General features: G+C 42.5%; 1 protein-coding gene across 1 annotated transcript; it reads right to left on the bottom strand.

The window, feature by feature from the left end:
* Positions 1–271: 271 nt before the first annotated feature.
* Positions 272–9,018, bottom strand: mtx1b (metaxin 1b). The gene is made up of 8 exons (XM_058404404.1): positions 8,879–9,018; positions 3,979–4,048; positions 3,330–3,409; positions 2,979–3,071; positions 1,794–1,976; positions 1,565–1,641; positions 1,281–1,438; positions 272–942 (listed from the first exon to the last, which is right to left on the bottom strand). The coding sequence occupies exons 1-8, from the start codon at positions 8,957–8,959 to the stop codon at positions 716–718; spliced, it is 969 nt and encodes a 322-aa protein (XP_058260387.1). The 5' UTR covers positions 8,960–9,018; the 3' UTR covers positions 272–715.
* Between the last annotated feature and the right edge of the window lie 3,765 nt (positions 9,019–12,783).

Below are 12,783 nucleotides of genomic sequence, written 5' to 3'. Positions count from 1 at the left end.
CAGCTCACGCTCAGGTCCAGAAAAGCAGGAAACCTATCGCTTCAGTCGATGCTTCATTCTGATTGGTGCTTTGAGACCACTGGTATCGCCTGCAACAAATATAGCTCCGCCCATTTCAAAGGAACAGCAAGAAAAATTAAAATTCCACAAAAGGAAATCTAATGAACGTGAAAAAAAACGAAATGTTCCTTCACCGAAGCTCTAGATTAGAAGAAGATGTGAGAAGAGAAGTGTATTTAAATCCAGAACAAAGAGAAGGCGAAGACGTCTGGACAGCAGTCGGAACTTTATTCTGCTAGCTAGTTAGCAAGAACTCCAGCTAGTGAATGTGGTGCTAGCAAGAAACTCGCTAATTCGGAAGATGGGAAAAACTTTTGATACAGAACATTTAATCAGACACGAACAAATCAATTAATCAGATCATGAAAAAAACATCCATCCGCTTTAATGAGAGCTGAAAAATATATGGAGATTTGCTCCAAAAAAAAAAAGAAGAAGCGTTAGATCAGACAGATCCGATTGAGAGATCGGACAGGAAGATCTCGCTCTCGAACAGATTTTATAACTGATTTTACAAAACAGAACAAAAACGCACCAACAGGAGCACCAGTGTGAGTCTTGCTGAGGAAACAAGCTCAGAAATACTTTAATAGCGGCGCTCGGGAATCCAGATTCGTTCAGAATATTCAGTTTTCTTATAGTTTTTCTTTTAAAGTCACTCTTCTTCTTCTTCATCATCATGCTCGTCTCTGTCTTCACGTTGAGGCTCGCCCAGCTCCGATCGCGAGCTCTGGATGGTGACGATGCCGCTGAGGACGGCGTAACCCAACATGGCCGCCACGGCGAACAGCACTGACAGGATCTGGTTACGGCGTTTGTGCGGCTCGTTATTGAAGTCGCCGCCGCCGTCGGTGTGAACGGGAGCTTTTCTGCTCTGAGCTTCTGGGAAGGAAAAAGAAAAGAAAAACACGGATATGAAAAGAATCTTTCCTAGTTGTTTATCTCATAGCTTGGATAATGAGTAAGAGTGTGGTGCGCTTAGAGGAAAATAATCAACCGCAGGAGGTCTGATGAAGCAGAGACCAAGTTAACAGCTTACATGGCGTGTCTGCTGCCCAAGTTGTTACTATAGCAACGATAACATATCAGAACGAGTGTGTTAATGTTAATGGGATTTGATTTGTGGTCAGAATTGACTGTTACAGGACTGTCTGACCAATCAGATCGAAGAATTCAGCAGCGCTGTGGGGTAACATGGTGGAGAAGGAAACGGTGCGAACCTCGGCTGTCTGAGGGAAAATAAAGCAGCAGGATGTTGGAGCAGAACTGCGTCAGGTTCTCCAGGGAGTTCAGGTGCTGCTGGAGTTTAGCGTTGGGGAGTTTAATCTTCAGCAGAGGAACCAGGTGACCGAACACGTAGGCATCCAGTGAGGACGGGCTGCAGAGAAGAACAACACACTGATCACAACACGGAACAGAACACACACACACACACACTCTTTCTTATTCTCTCTCTCTCTCTCTCTCTCTCTCTCTCTCTCACACACAGCAAATGAAAACTTACGAGTCGCCGAAGAAGAACTTGTGTGAGCCGAGTCTCTGCGAGAGGAGAGTCATGCACTCCAGCGCATCCTGATAAAGCTGATTATGAGAAGAAAAAAACATTTTATTATTATAATTCAAACTTATAATATATATTTCCTGTATTATGTATAAAAAAGTCAATAGTTCAAGTGAATAATTAGGTCTAATAATAATAACAGTAATCATCATCATCATTATCATCCTCTCACCTCTTTCTCCAGCTGCTCCTCGGGCTCCAGGACGGCGTCTCCTCTGATCAGTCTCAGCCTCTCCATCTGTCTCGAATGCATGCGGCCGGGCAGCAGGAAGTTCAGTGGGAAGGACGTGTTCTCAGCGTACCAGCGCCGCGTCACGTCCACGTAGTTTTTAGCGTCGACCCACTGTGTGTAAATCTGCACAGAGAGAGAGAGAGTGAGAGAGAGAGAGGAAAGAGAAAGAGCGAAAAAGAGAGAGAGTGAGGACAGAGAGAGAGTGTAAGAGAGACACAGAGAGAAACAGAGAGAGAGAGAGAGAGAGAGAGAGTGAGAGAGAGAGAGAGAGAGAGAGAGAGAGAGAGAGAGAGTGAGGACAGAGAGAGAGAGAGAGAGAGAGAGAGAGTGTGTGAGGACAGAGAGAGAGTGAAAAAGAGAGTGAGGACAGAGAAAGAGTGAAAGAGAGAGTGAGGACAGAGAAAGTGTGAAAAAGAGAGAGAGTGAGGACAGAGCGAGAGTAAGAGAGATACAGAGAGACACAGAGAGAAACAGAGAGAGAGAGAGAGAAAGAGAGAGAGTGAGGACAGAGAGAGAGAGAGAGAGAGAGAGAGAGTGAAAAAGAGAGAGAGTGAGGACAGAGGGAGTGAGAGAGACACAGAGAGAAACACAGAGAGAGAGAGAAACAGAGAGCGAGAGAGAGACACAGAGAGACAGACTTTTGTCTCACTCTCTCACACACACACACTCACTCGCACACGCACACTCACTCACACACTCACACACTCACACACACTCTCACACTCACACACACTCTCACACTCACACACACTCTCACACTCTCACACTCTCACACTCTCACACTCTCACACTCTCACACTCTCTCTCACACACACACACACACACACACACACACACACGTAGTTTCCACTCATAACTCAGTTTACGGCACTTTGATGTGAGCTGGAAAGTCGAGCTGTTCCTGTCATTACCAGTTAAACACAGGAGCAGACGATCGCTCGGGGGACTACGGACACTTGATATGTGGTGAGCACACACACACACACACACACACACACACGGTGTAGTAGGAACAAATACTGATGACTTCACAGCACAGAGCCTGGAGACTTGCAGAGATAAAATAAGGGGTAACTGCATGGTTATAAAGCTGGAGTTAGAGTGAAGCGTCAGAGATTATCTCACCAGCGCAGGCAGCAGCTTCTCCTCCAGCAAGGAGACGAAGGCGAGCGTGTCCGCGCCCTCTTTAGCCGAGAGATCGTAATCTGCATTATATTTCTGAAACAAAGCAGACAGACAGCAGGCTTTACTCCAAATATTCCAGCACTAATCCCAACACTAGCTTCCTCTCTGGGGTTGATTATTTTCCTATAACAGCACAGATGCTGTGTGTCAGTGTTAAATATATAATAGTCTGTAGCTCACTTTCAACAGAAGTTAAAGAGAATTCGAGTTCAAGTGGAGCGGTCCACCTGTGTGTATGTGCTGTTAAAACGTTCAGAAACAGGGTCAGGGGGTCAGTAAAAGGTCACTCACCTGCTTCCTGAGCTGGATGATGATTTTACTCGGCTGTGATAAACTGCCTTCTTCTTTGGTCCTCAGTGCAGGCAGCGTACCTGGGGGGGGGAGAAAAACAATAAATAGAAATATCAAAACAAGCCAAAAATTCCAGATAGACCGTGACCATTTGACAAAAATCTGCACTTCTTTTGCTTTAAATCTCTAGAGGCTTCAGGGAAAAAAACATCTCACTAATCGTTAGCTGCTTCCGAGCCCGGGAGCACAAGATAAATTTTGGACATGTGTTAAAAGAAACAGGAAATGTTTGACCCTTTCGACCCCTGATCCCTGGACCCGTAAGTGATTGAGCATGCAGGACACGTTCCCTCCGTCGGCTCGTATATTACACCTCCGTTAGCGCATTCTTTACACGTGAACACACTTAAAGCTTTAACCCACTTCGACTAAAGACCATCAGGTGACCAGCGACCTCTGACACGGTGAACTTTCCACAACATGAAGTGTCTAAATGGAGGAATGGGTAGGGGGGAGGGGGTTGGGAGGGAACGAGGGCGCTTTTCATATATTGGTATAAAGTAGCTAGGTTGTAGTCGTTAAAGGAAGTGGATGAGGAAACAAACGGACATGAAATACAGGGGAAGAATTGATGAAGAATTTCCCCCACCTGTTGGGCTTCTCCATGGGTTGGTAATCTTGTGAACTTTGAGTGGAGCGCCTGCAAACTTGGCATAAGCCTGGAGAAGAAAACGACACAAAACAACAGTGAGTATGAAAGAACACGAGAAAGTGGCTAGTTTAATGCTTAAAGCAAGAAAACGGCATGGTTACATCATCATCTCTGGCATTTGGCAGACGCTATTATCCAAAGCGACCTGCAGTTTAGCTCATTTTATACAACTGAGCAATTGAGGGTTAAAGGCCTTGCGCAGTGGCAGCTTGCTGGATCTGGGATTTGAACTCATAACCTTCTGATCAGTAGTCCAACACCTTCACCACTCATCTACCACATCCCACGGGTAAGTATGAATGACGCAGTGTGAATGACCATAAACTCAATCTGACCGAGTCGCCCATGAGTCGCAGACTTCCGTGAAATATTTCCCATGCTAAATATCTGGCACTTAAAGTCATACAGTGTGAAAGGAGCTCTGACTGAAACATACCTCGGAGATGACCTACAGCCAATGAGAGAGCGAGATACAGGGCAGCGGTCAGTTCGGGGAGGAGTTATAGACCACGATATCAGTAAGCATGGCTTCAGATGGAGCACAATATTATAGTTTAATAGAGTTTATAGGTTTTTATCAGCAAAAAACCTCTTAAATATAGTTCTATCAGAATAAATAAGCTTCAAACAGAAATATTTGCTTGACCGGCCGCATCAGCAGCAGCACATTGCAAAATGATTCATTTGTTCAATTCTGCAGAACGCACAATCCTTGTTCCCCGCACTGACCATTTGGATCAAGAACTTCTTTGCGGGGTTCCATTCCCAGTGTCGTGCGAGAACTCTGACATCACGTGTGATCTTGCGTTATTATTTCTGGCGTACGTTCAGTTGTGAAACGCAGTTTGCGGACCAGACAGAGCTGTCTGCGATTCTTCCTACTGTGCAGTCATGCAGTGTGAAAGCTCGCATTGACGCTGAAGTGCGATGAAGAGGATGAACCCGAGAGCCTGCTCCTCCTCACTCGACTCCGCTGTGGTTTGAGGCTTTCTCTTTTCCACACTGAGGAAAGCCGTTGAAATTGCAGTAAATCTCCCATATTGTGTTTTCCTACAGGTTTACAGCACGGCAGCAGAGCCATATTTCACACAGTAAGCTAAATAACTTCAAGCGTTATTCCTCAGCGCAGAAAGCCGGCGTTGACACGCCCCTCACGTGAGTGACGTCAGAGCAGATTCCACATAAACGTATGAATATATCTGAACTTACACTCCATCTCGAACCCATATTCATGTCTAGTTAGCGTTCTCACGTCAGCTATTTTCATAAACGGCCCAAAACCTAGTCATCTGTACGTTTATATGGGAAAATATTCAGGAAGGAGAAGCTTGAGTTTTCTGGATTCTCTGTAAAATAAGCAGTAGTTTTTCTTATTAGCTTTAAGAGAAAGAAAGATAAAATAAGCAAGTCGGTGACAGTTTATACCTAGCTGCTCTCACGCAATAGACAACAGGGTCAATGGACCTGTGAAATGTTAAAGCATGACGTCATTCTCTTAAAACTTGAGAACCAATGTGGAATAAAAGGAATATTTATTTAAATACATATTTAATTTGCTCCATGCTCTGCGTATGGATTTATGTCGAGATCGTTCTTATACAGTAGCCAATTTATTAGAAGGTCATTATCTTGCTCAGCAATAGTTCTAACTTAATTCATTTAATCTAATTTAATCCAATAGTTCTAGTTGAATTTTCGTGGCAAAGTAAATTCTCCATAGATGCTAGAATTCAGTACACAGTCTCCACACACTGTGCTGAATTTGCTGGAAAAATCGTACACAAATCCACAGCAGTGTCTTATTTTGTGGTTTAAGTAACCGAAGCCTGTCCCGTGTTTTGTTAGAACGGTGCAGGCTCAGCGCTGCGACCGAAGAAAAAGATTTTCATTTGACTTTTGGTTCAAGGACCCTAAACCAGACGGAAACCAGACGTCTATTTTCTGGAGCCAGTCCTGAATCTCAGACGCGACTGGAAGTTTAGCCGTGCAGGAAGTCAGCACTCTGTACTAACTAATTCGGGGTTCGAACTAAAGGTGGAAAAGTACATTAATGTCTGGGGCGGTGGTGAAATGCAGTCCTTATGGTTGTTATTTATATCAGGAATACATTCAGACAGGATACACATGACCAAAACAAAACAAAGAGCTACACAAACTACAAAACTGAGAAAATAAATGCAGAAAAAAAACAAAATCAGGCAAAAGAATTAAGAATAAATAGACAGAAAAAAGAAAACATAGGAAAAAGCCAGATAAAGCAAACAGACAATACTCAAGGGGGTTCAGCAGGGCTATAGAGCTTAGGGGTGGAGGGTTCAGGGGAATAGAGGGTTACAGGGGTGACATGGATCAGGGGATGTTGCAGGGTTCGGGGGGGTGTTGCAGGGTTCGGGGGGGTGTTGCAGGGTTCGGGGGGGTGTTGCAGGGTTCGGGGGGGTGTTGCAGGGTTCGGGGGGGTGTTGCAGGGTTCGGGGGGGTGTTGCAGGGTTCGGGGGGGTGTTGCAGGGTTCGGGGGGGTGTTGCAGGGTTCGAGGGGGTGTTACAGGGTTCGAGGGGGTGTTACAGGGTTCGAGGGGGTGTTACAGGGTTCGTGGGGGAAAGTGTGGGGAAAGAACACAGAAAGTGGGATGAAAGAAAAAATGGGCGAAGTGAAAGATGAATGATACAAGAACAAGGAAAGAGTAAGGTGGAAGAACAGAAGGAACAAAAGAAGAAAGTAATTAAAGGCAGACGAGGAGGAAAGACTGAAGAAAGAAAAGATAGAGGTTTGGACAGTTATTATAGCATATTTTCCTGCAGTGAGAGATGAGAGAAACCCCGTCATTATGACGAATATGAATAAACGTCTAATCCTTTCACTCTGACGTTATAATCGGTGTAAAGCTGCAGGTAAAGAAGCTCCTTTTGTTTTACAGTGTAATTATCAGCAGCACGCTTAAGCCTGTTTTCACAGTAACCATGGCAACAAGGAAAAGTTTTCAATGTTAAAGGAGGAGTAGAGACGTTTTCTACTGAAGCTCGACCACATTACACGCAGTTATGCTAAGGTAAGTTCTAAAGAGTGGGGATTACAGAGAGCCAAGCTCACAGTCAGCTGGGAAATATTCAGGAGGAGAACAAGCTGGAGAACGGTTCCTCAAGAAGAACAGAGCTCGAGAGCGAGGGTTAGAGCTTTTACAGGTCACACACACTGTCCATCAGACACAGAGCAGGTGATGTCTAAACATGATACTGCAGTGTTCAGGGGTAGGAACTGAAATGGTTCAAGGAATTCATTCATCCATTTATTCATTCATACATCAAACTACTCACTCATCCACACATCCATTAATTCATTTATCCATCCATCCAACCTCTTACTCATCCACCTTCTATTCATCCATCCAACCCTTCACTCATCCACCCATCCAATCACCCATCCATTCATTCATCCATCCATCCATTTAAACACTCACTCATCCATCTATCCAACCACTCATCAAAACCCTCACTCATCTACCCATATAACCACCCATTGATTCATTCATCCATCCATCCATCCATCCATCCAACCCCTCAATCATCCATTCATTCATATATTATACCACTCACTCATCCATCCATCAAATCATTCATACACATATCCACCAACCACCCACTTATCCACACATTCATCCATTACACTATCCATCCACCTATCCATCAAACCACTCACTCATCCATCCACCCATCAAACCACTCACTTATTAACCCACCAAATCACTCATACATCTATCCATTCATCCATCCATCCACTCACTCATCCACCAAACCACTCACTCACTCATCCATCCATCAAATCATTCATACACATATCCACCCAACCACCCACTCATCCATACATTAAACTTTCCATCACACTATCCAGCCACCTATTCATCAAACTACTCATCCATCCATCCATCCACCTATGCATTCATCCAACAAACCACTTTCTCATCCACGCATCAAATCATTCACACATCTATCCACGCAACCACCCACTCATCCATACACTGAACCATCCATCAAACTATCCATTTACTCATCCATCCATCAAACCACTTTTTCATTCACCCACCAAATCATTCGTACAGCTTTCCACCCAACCAACCATTCATCCATCACTGTCTCATCTATCCATCCATCTATCCTTCCATCCACTCACTCATCCACCAACTGTTTGTGTGTTAAATGTAGTTTTTAAGTGCGGTCATTTTGTTCCCAGGCACAACAATCAATCCCTTCTTCTTCAGAACATATCAGTTATAAATGCAGTGCAGGAACAAAGCTAGATGAAGTGAAGCCTTTGCATTTAAGCGTATATACCGATTATAACTCAGAATAATTTTAGTCTTGCTTTTCACTTGAACTTGATCTTCACTACAGCACTGACTTATAAAGCACACAGTAACCTGAATCTGCTTCAGTACACATATAACAACTACAGGTGGGGTCAGAGTTTTGATTTAATACCTGATGTAGTGAACATGTGTGTATAAGTAAGGAGCTGTATTCCTGTTTAGATCCCAGACGGAGTGTTTATTACAGTCACTAGGCATGTGTAATGCAGTTATAGGGATCTGACTCTCGAATCAAGGTTGCTTAATGGAAATAAACTGTACAGATTTAGCCCAGTGCTTATTTTTCTGTACAGGGAGCTTCAATAACCAGTGGTTTATGATTAAAAATTGAGACATCTCATTATAGTGTCATTCTTGATAGTAGCCCAGGTCACTTTGTGCTCACAGGCGAAATACACATCAAAATAAATTCTAATAAGATCTTTTAAAAATTCTGCACAATCCAGACAACGGATATATGTTTTAATCCTTCTTACCAGAACAGTTAAACAATCCACATCGACCGAGGGTAAGCCATAGTCGCCTTTCCAACAATACAACTCCATGGGAGCCGCCATTTTGGAATGACTCGCAACCTTTCAAAGCGGAAGCACTTTGACGCTACAGTGTAAATTCTTTCTTTCTTTCTTTTTATTTATTTATTATTTATTTATTTATTTATTTATTTATTTTTAATTATTATTCGTGTATTATTCGTGTACATGATTTTGGGAATAATTTACATTAAAAAAAAATAAATAAATAAAATATACTGTTTTATTTCAAATCTGTACCCAATTGTTTCAAAATATTATTTGTCATCTAGAATTAACAGGATTGGATTAAATATTTTTCTTTAAATAAATGTATTATAATTTAAACTCATGTTTAAATGATGTGATTTCAGCTAGGATTACTTCGTTCAATTTATTTTATTTATGCTTCTCATATCTCACGTTTAATCTAAATGTCCGCCAGAGGGCGCACTCCATTCATAAATGTATTAAAACAAGCGCTCCTGCAGCTTGAACTATACAGTAGGTCTATATAGTGTGATATATACATTCTCACTCCACTTTATTAGAAACACCTGTACATCTATAAAGTTATCTAATCAGCCGATCATGTTTCAGTAGCACGAGATTCACAAGATCCTATAGATTAAGGTCCAGCACTTCAGTTAATGTCTATATCATATAACATCAGAATGGGGGAAAAATTTCACTTTATCTATGGAAAGGATGTTGGTGCCAGGTGGACCGCATCACCTGAACCATCTTAGAACAAGGCGGATAAGCTATTACAGCATTTGTTTTTTGAAATGCCTTTGGAGGAGCCAACTAGAAGTAAACAAGGTAATAACAGGGTGTGCAATTATCATACCAGTTACACAAAGAGACAGCACAGGTTTCGAGTGATTTGAAGTAAGGAGCTGCATAATGGTGAGCACAGCTTGTTGTGATCTGCTTTACAGTGCTTTCTATTCAGAAACAGACAGCATGATTTCAGACACGGTGATCCTGAATGGTGTTGTGTATTTGCAATGTATTGCCAAAAGTATTGGGACACCCCTCCAAATCATTGAGTTCAGGTGTTGTTTTTCAGGGGTTTGGCCCGGCCCCTTAGTTCCAGCGAAAGGAACTCTTAATGCTTCCAAGACATTTTGGACAATTTCATGCTCCCAACTTTCACAACAACTTTCCCAATGTGCTCTTGCTCGATCGCTTGCACATGACCAGTCCAGGAAGTAGCACAAAGTTGCAGAGCAGCACCTTCAACACACCGGTTTATAATGAAACAACGAGAAGTACAAGAATAACAAGAACATAAATTTAGCAAGTGTGACAAAGAAACTGAAATAAAGAAGTAAATAAAATATAGAAATCAAATAAAGTATGATCAAATTTCACATTTTGGATTTTGTAAGTTTCATGCTTTGTGGGAACATTTTGGGGATGACCCCTTCCTGTTCCAACATGACTGCACACCAGTGACCAAAGCAAGGTCCATAAAGACATGGATGAGTGAGTTTGGTGTGGAGGAACTTGACTGGCCTGCACAGAGTCCTGACCTCAACCCCATAGAACACCTTTAGGATGAATTAGAGAGGAGACTGCGAGCCAGGCCTTCTCATCCGACATCAGTGCCTGACCTCACAATGCGCTTCTAGACGAATGGTCAAAAAATCCCATAAACACACTCCTAAACCTTGTGGAAAGCCTTCCCAGAAGAGTTGCTGCAAAGGGCAAGACAACTCCATATTACATTCATGTGCATGTAAAGACAGACGTCCCAGTTTTGGCGTGGCTCGCAGTGTCTGCTCTAATTCATCCCAAAGGTGTTCTATGGGGTCAAGTTCCTCCACACCAAACTCACTCATCCATGTCTTTATGGACCTTGCTTTGGTCACTGGTGTGCAGTCATGTTGGAACAGGAAGGGGTCATCCCCAAACTGTTCCCACAATGTTGGGAGCATGAAATTGTCCAAAATGTCTTGGTATGAAGCTGAAGCATTAAGAGTTCCTTTCACTGGAACTAAGGGGCCGAGCCCAACCCCTGAAAAACAACACCTGAACTCAATGATTTGGAGCGGTGTCCCAAAACTTTTGCCTATATAGTCTATATTCTTGCTATAAAATTCGACCATTACAGTTTCATAAAAGTAGTAACACACACAAAGGTTTTACAATTTTATTTTCACTCTCCCATTCAACGCTCGACGTATTTGTCTCTGATGTCTATCACAGGATCTCTTTTAGGATGAAAGTGAGGTCAGCGGAACAGATATCTGCTAAAATAGCTTGATCAACGGTACATGGAGAAACCTCAGTGGTGACTTTGTTATGGTTAGATTGTGCACACGGTTGCAACACAATGCATCTAGCTGGTTTCTTCATTTCAGGCTTGCGGTTAGTTTTCGAAGCCTAAAAATAAGTTCCGCCCCCAGTCTTTTAATCAGTAACCCTGAGATCAGTGTCGTAACAGCAGGAGGAAGAACCTGCTGGGGAGAAATGTCAGGCATTTGTCAGTTGGTTGCACTTCACCTCATAGGCAGCAGAGGGCTGTAACAATAACAAGCTTTTCCCGTTCCTTTTCTTTTTTACACCTCGATGTCCTACTTTAGACTCCTTACAAACAAAAACAGTAGCATTGATTTCCAAAAGTGGTGGAAAAATTCGGCCTTTTCCCAGTGAATCAAATCATTTGACTCGGAATCACCAAAAGAGTCGACTCTTTCAGGACCTTAACAACTCGTTCCTTTTTTGTTGTGGTTGTTTTTCTAGCATTCTTTACATTTATTTGTTTATTAATTTATTTTTTTTGCCTATCTAGGTCTCAGATATTTTCAGGAAATCTTTCTGATTAACAAAATAACATCACTTTGCAATGATAAAATCTTTTTAAATAACTTACATCAGCATGTCAGGACAAACCATGCATGCAATAGACATCCCTGTGTTACTGCTACTGCTGTGTTATTTTTGTTCCAGACACATGCACGACTACGGATAGTACATAAACACTTTTTAGTACTTTTTTTCTTCATAAGATATAGAATGAACGATTTTATACTCTGTGCAATATTCTAATATCAGATCTAGCTAGTAATTTTGGATGTTTGATGTAGTGGACTATGCATGTAGAAAACACACTTAGAGAATTCATGGAGGCAGAGAAAAAGCCTTGCTTTTGTACGTTTCGTAGAAAACACCATTGCACAAACATTTCATACCCTAATTAGTGCAAAATATAGGGTGTAGGAAGCTGAGTCCTTATTTTGGATTATATATATATATGGTATTGTTTAATCCAATGCAGGTGGCACTTGCAAATGATAGGGATGTCCAGACAGGGTTAAACTATGTGCAAAAGCATTATGTTTGATTTTCTTTAACATATACATGGAGTAAAATGACTCAATATTGGATATATAATGCACACTATATAGGGCGCACGTGCCTTTATTCAGCATAGTGACTTTTTATTCCTCAGACAGTGTAATTCAGACTCATTCAGTGTCTAAATAAAGACTTTGCCATGTTAAAAATTTCTCGTTGTAGCACATTATACAGAAAGTTTTGCCTTATGCCAGGAAAACACCCTTTGTTCGGGACATTTTTTCTCTTTCTCTTTCTCTCCTCCTCCTTGTTTCTTTCCGGCAGCTGCTGTACACTCGCTCCTCTGATGTACTCCACGCGGTGTTCACGCGCCGCCGCTGAGCGCGGATTGGCTGGACGCGACGCAAACAACACGCCTCAGCCAATCGGAGCGGTGTGCACGTGCTAGCCACACGCTCAGCACAGCGCCCGTTCATGAACAAGTGGGAGCCTAAGCTGGTAAACAAGCTGCGGTGTGTGAATCAGTGGCTGGTGTTGCTGGGGCAGTATATAAGGCAAGGCAA

Source organism: Hemibagrus wyckioides, linkage group LG12, assembly GCF_019097595.1.
Source record: "Hemibagrus wyckioides isolate EC202008001 linkage group LG12, SWU_Hwy_1.0, whole genome shotgun sequence".
Classification (NCBI taxonomy): Eukaryota; Metazoa; Chordata; class Actinopteri; order Siluriformes; family Bagridae; genus Hemibagrus; species Hemibagrus wyckioides.
This window is presented reverse-complemented; position numbering and strand designations above follow the sequence as displayed.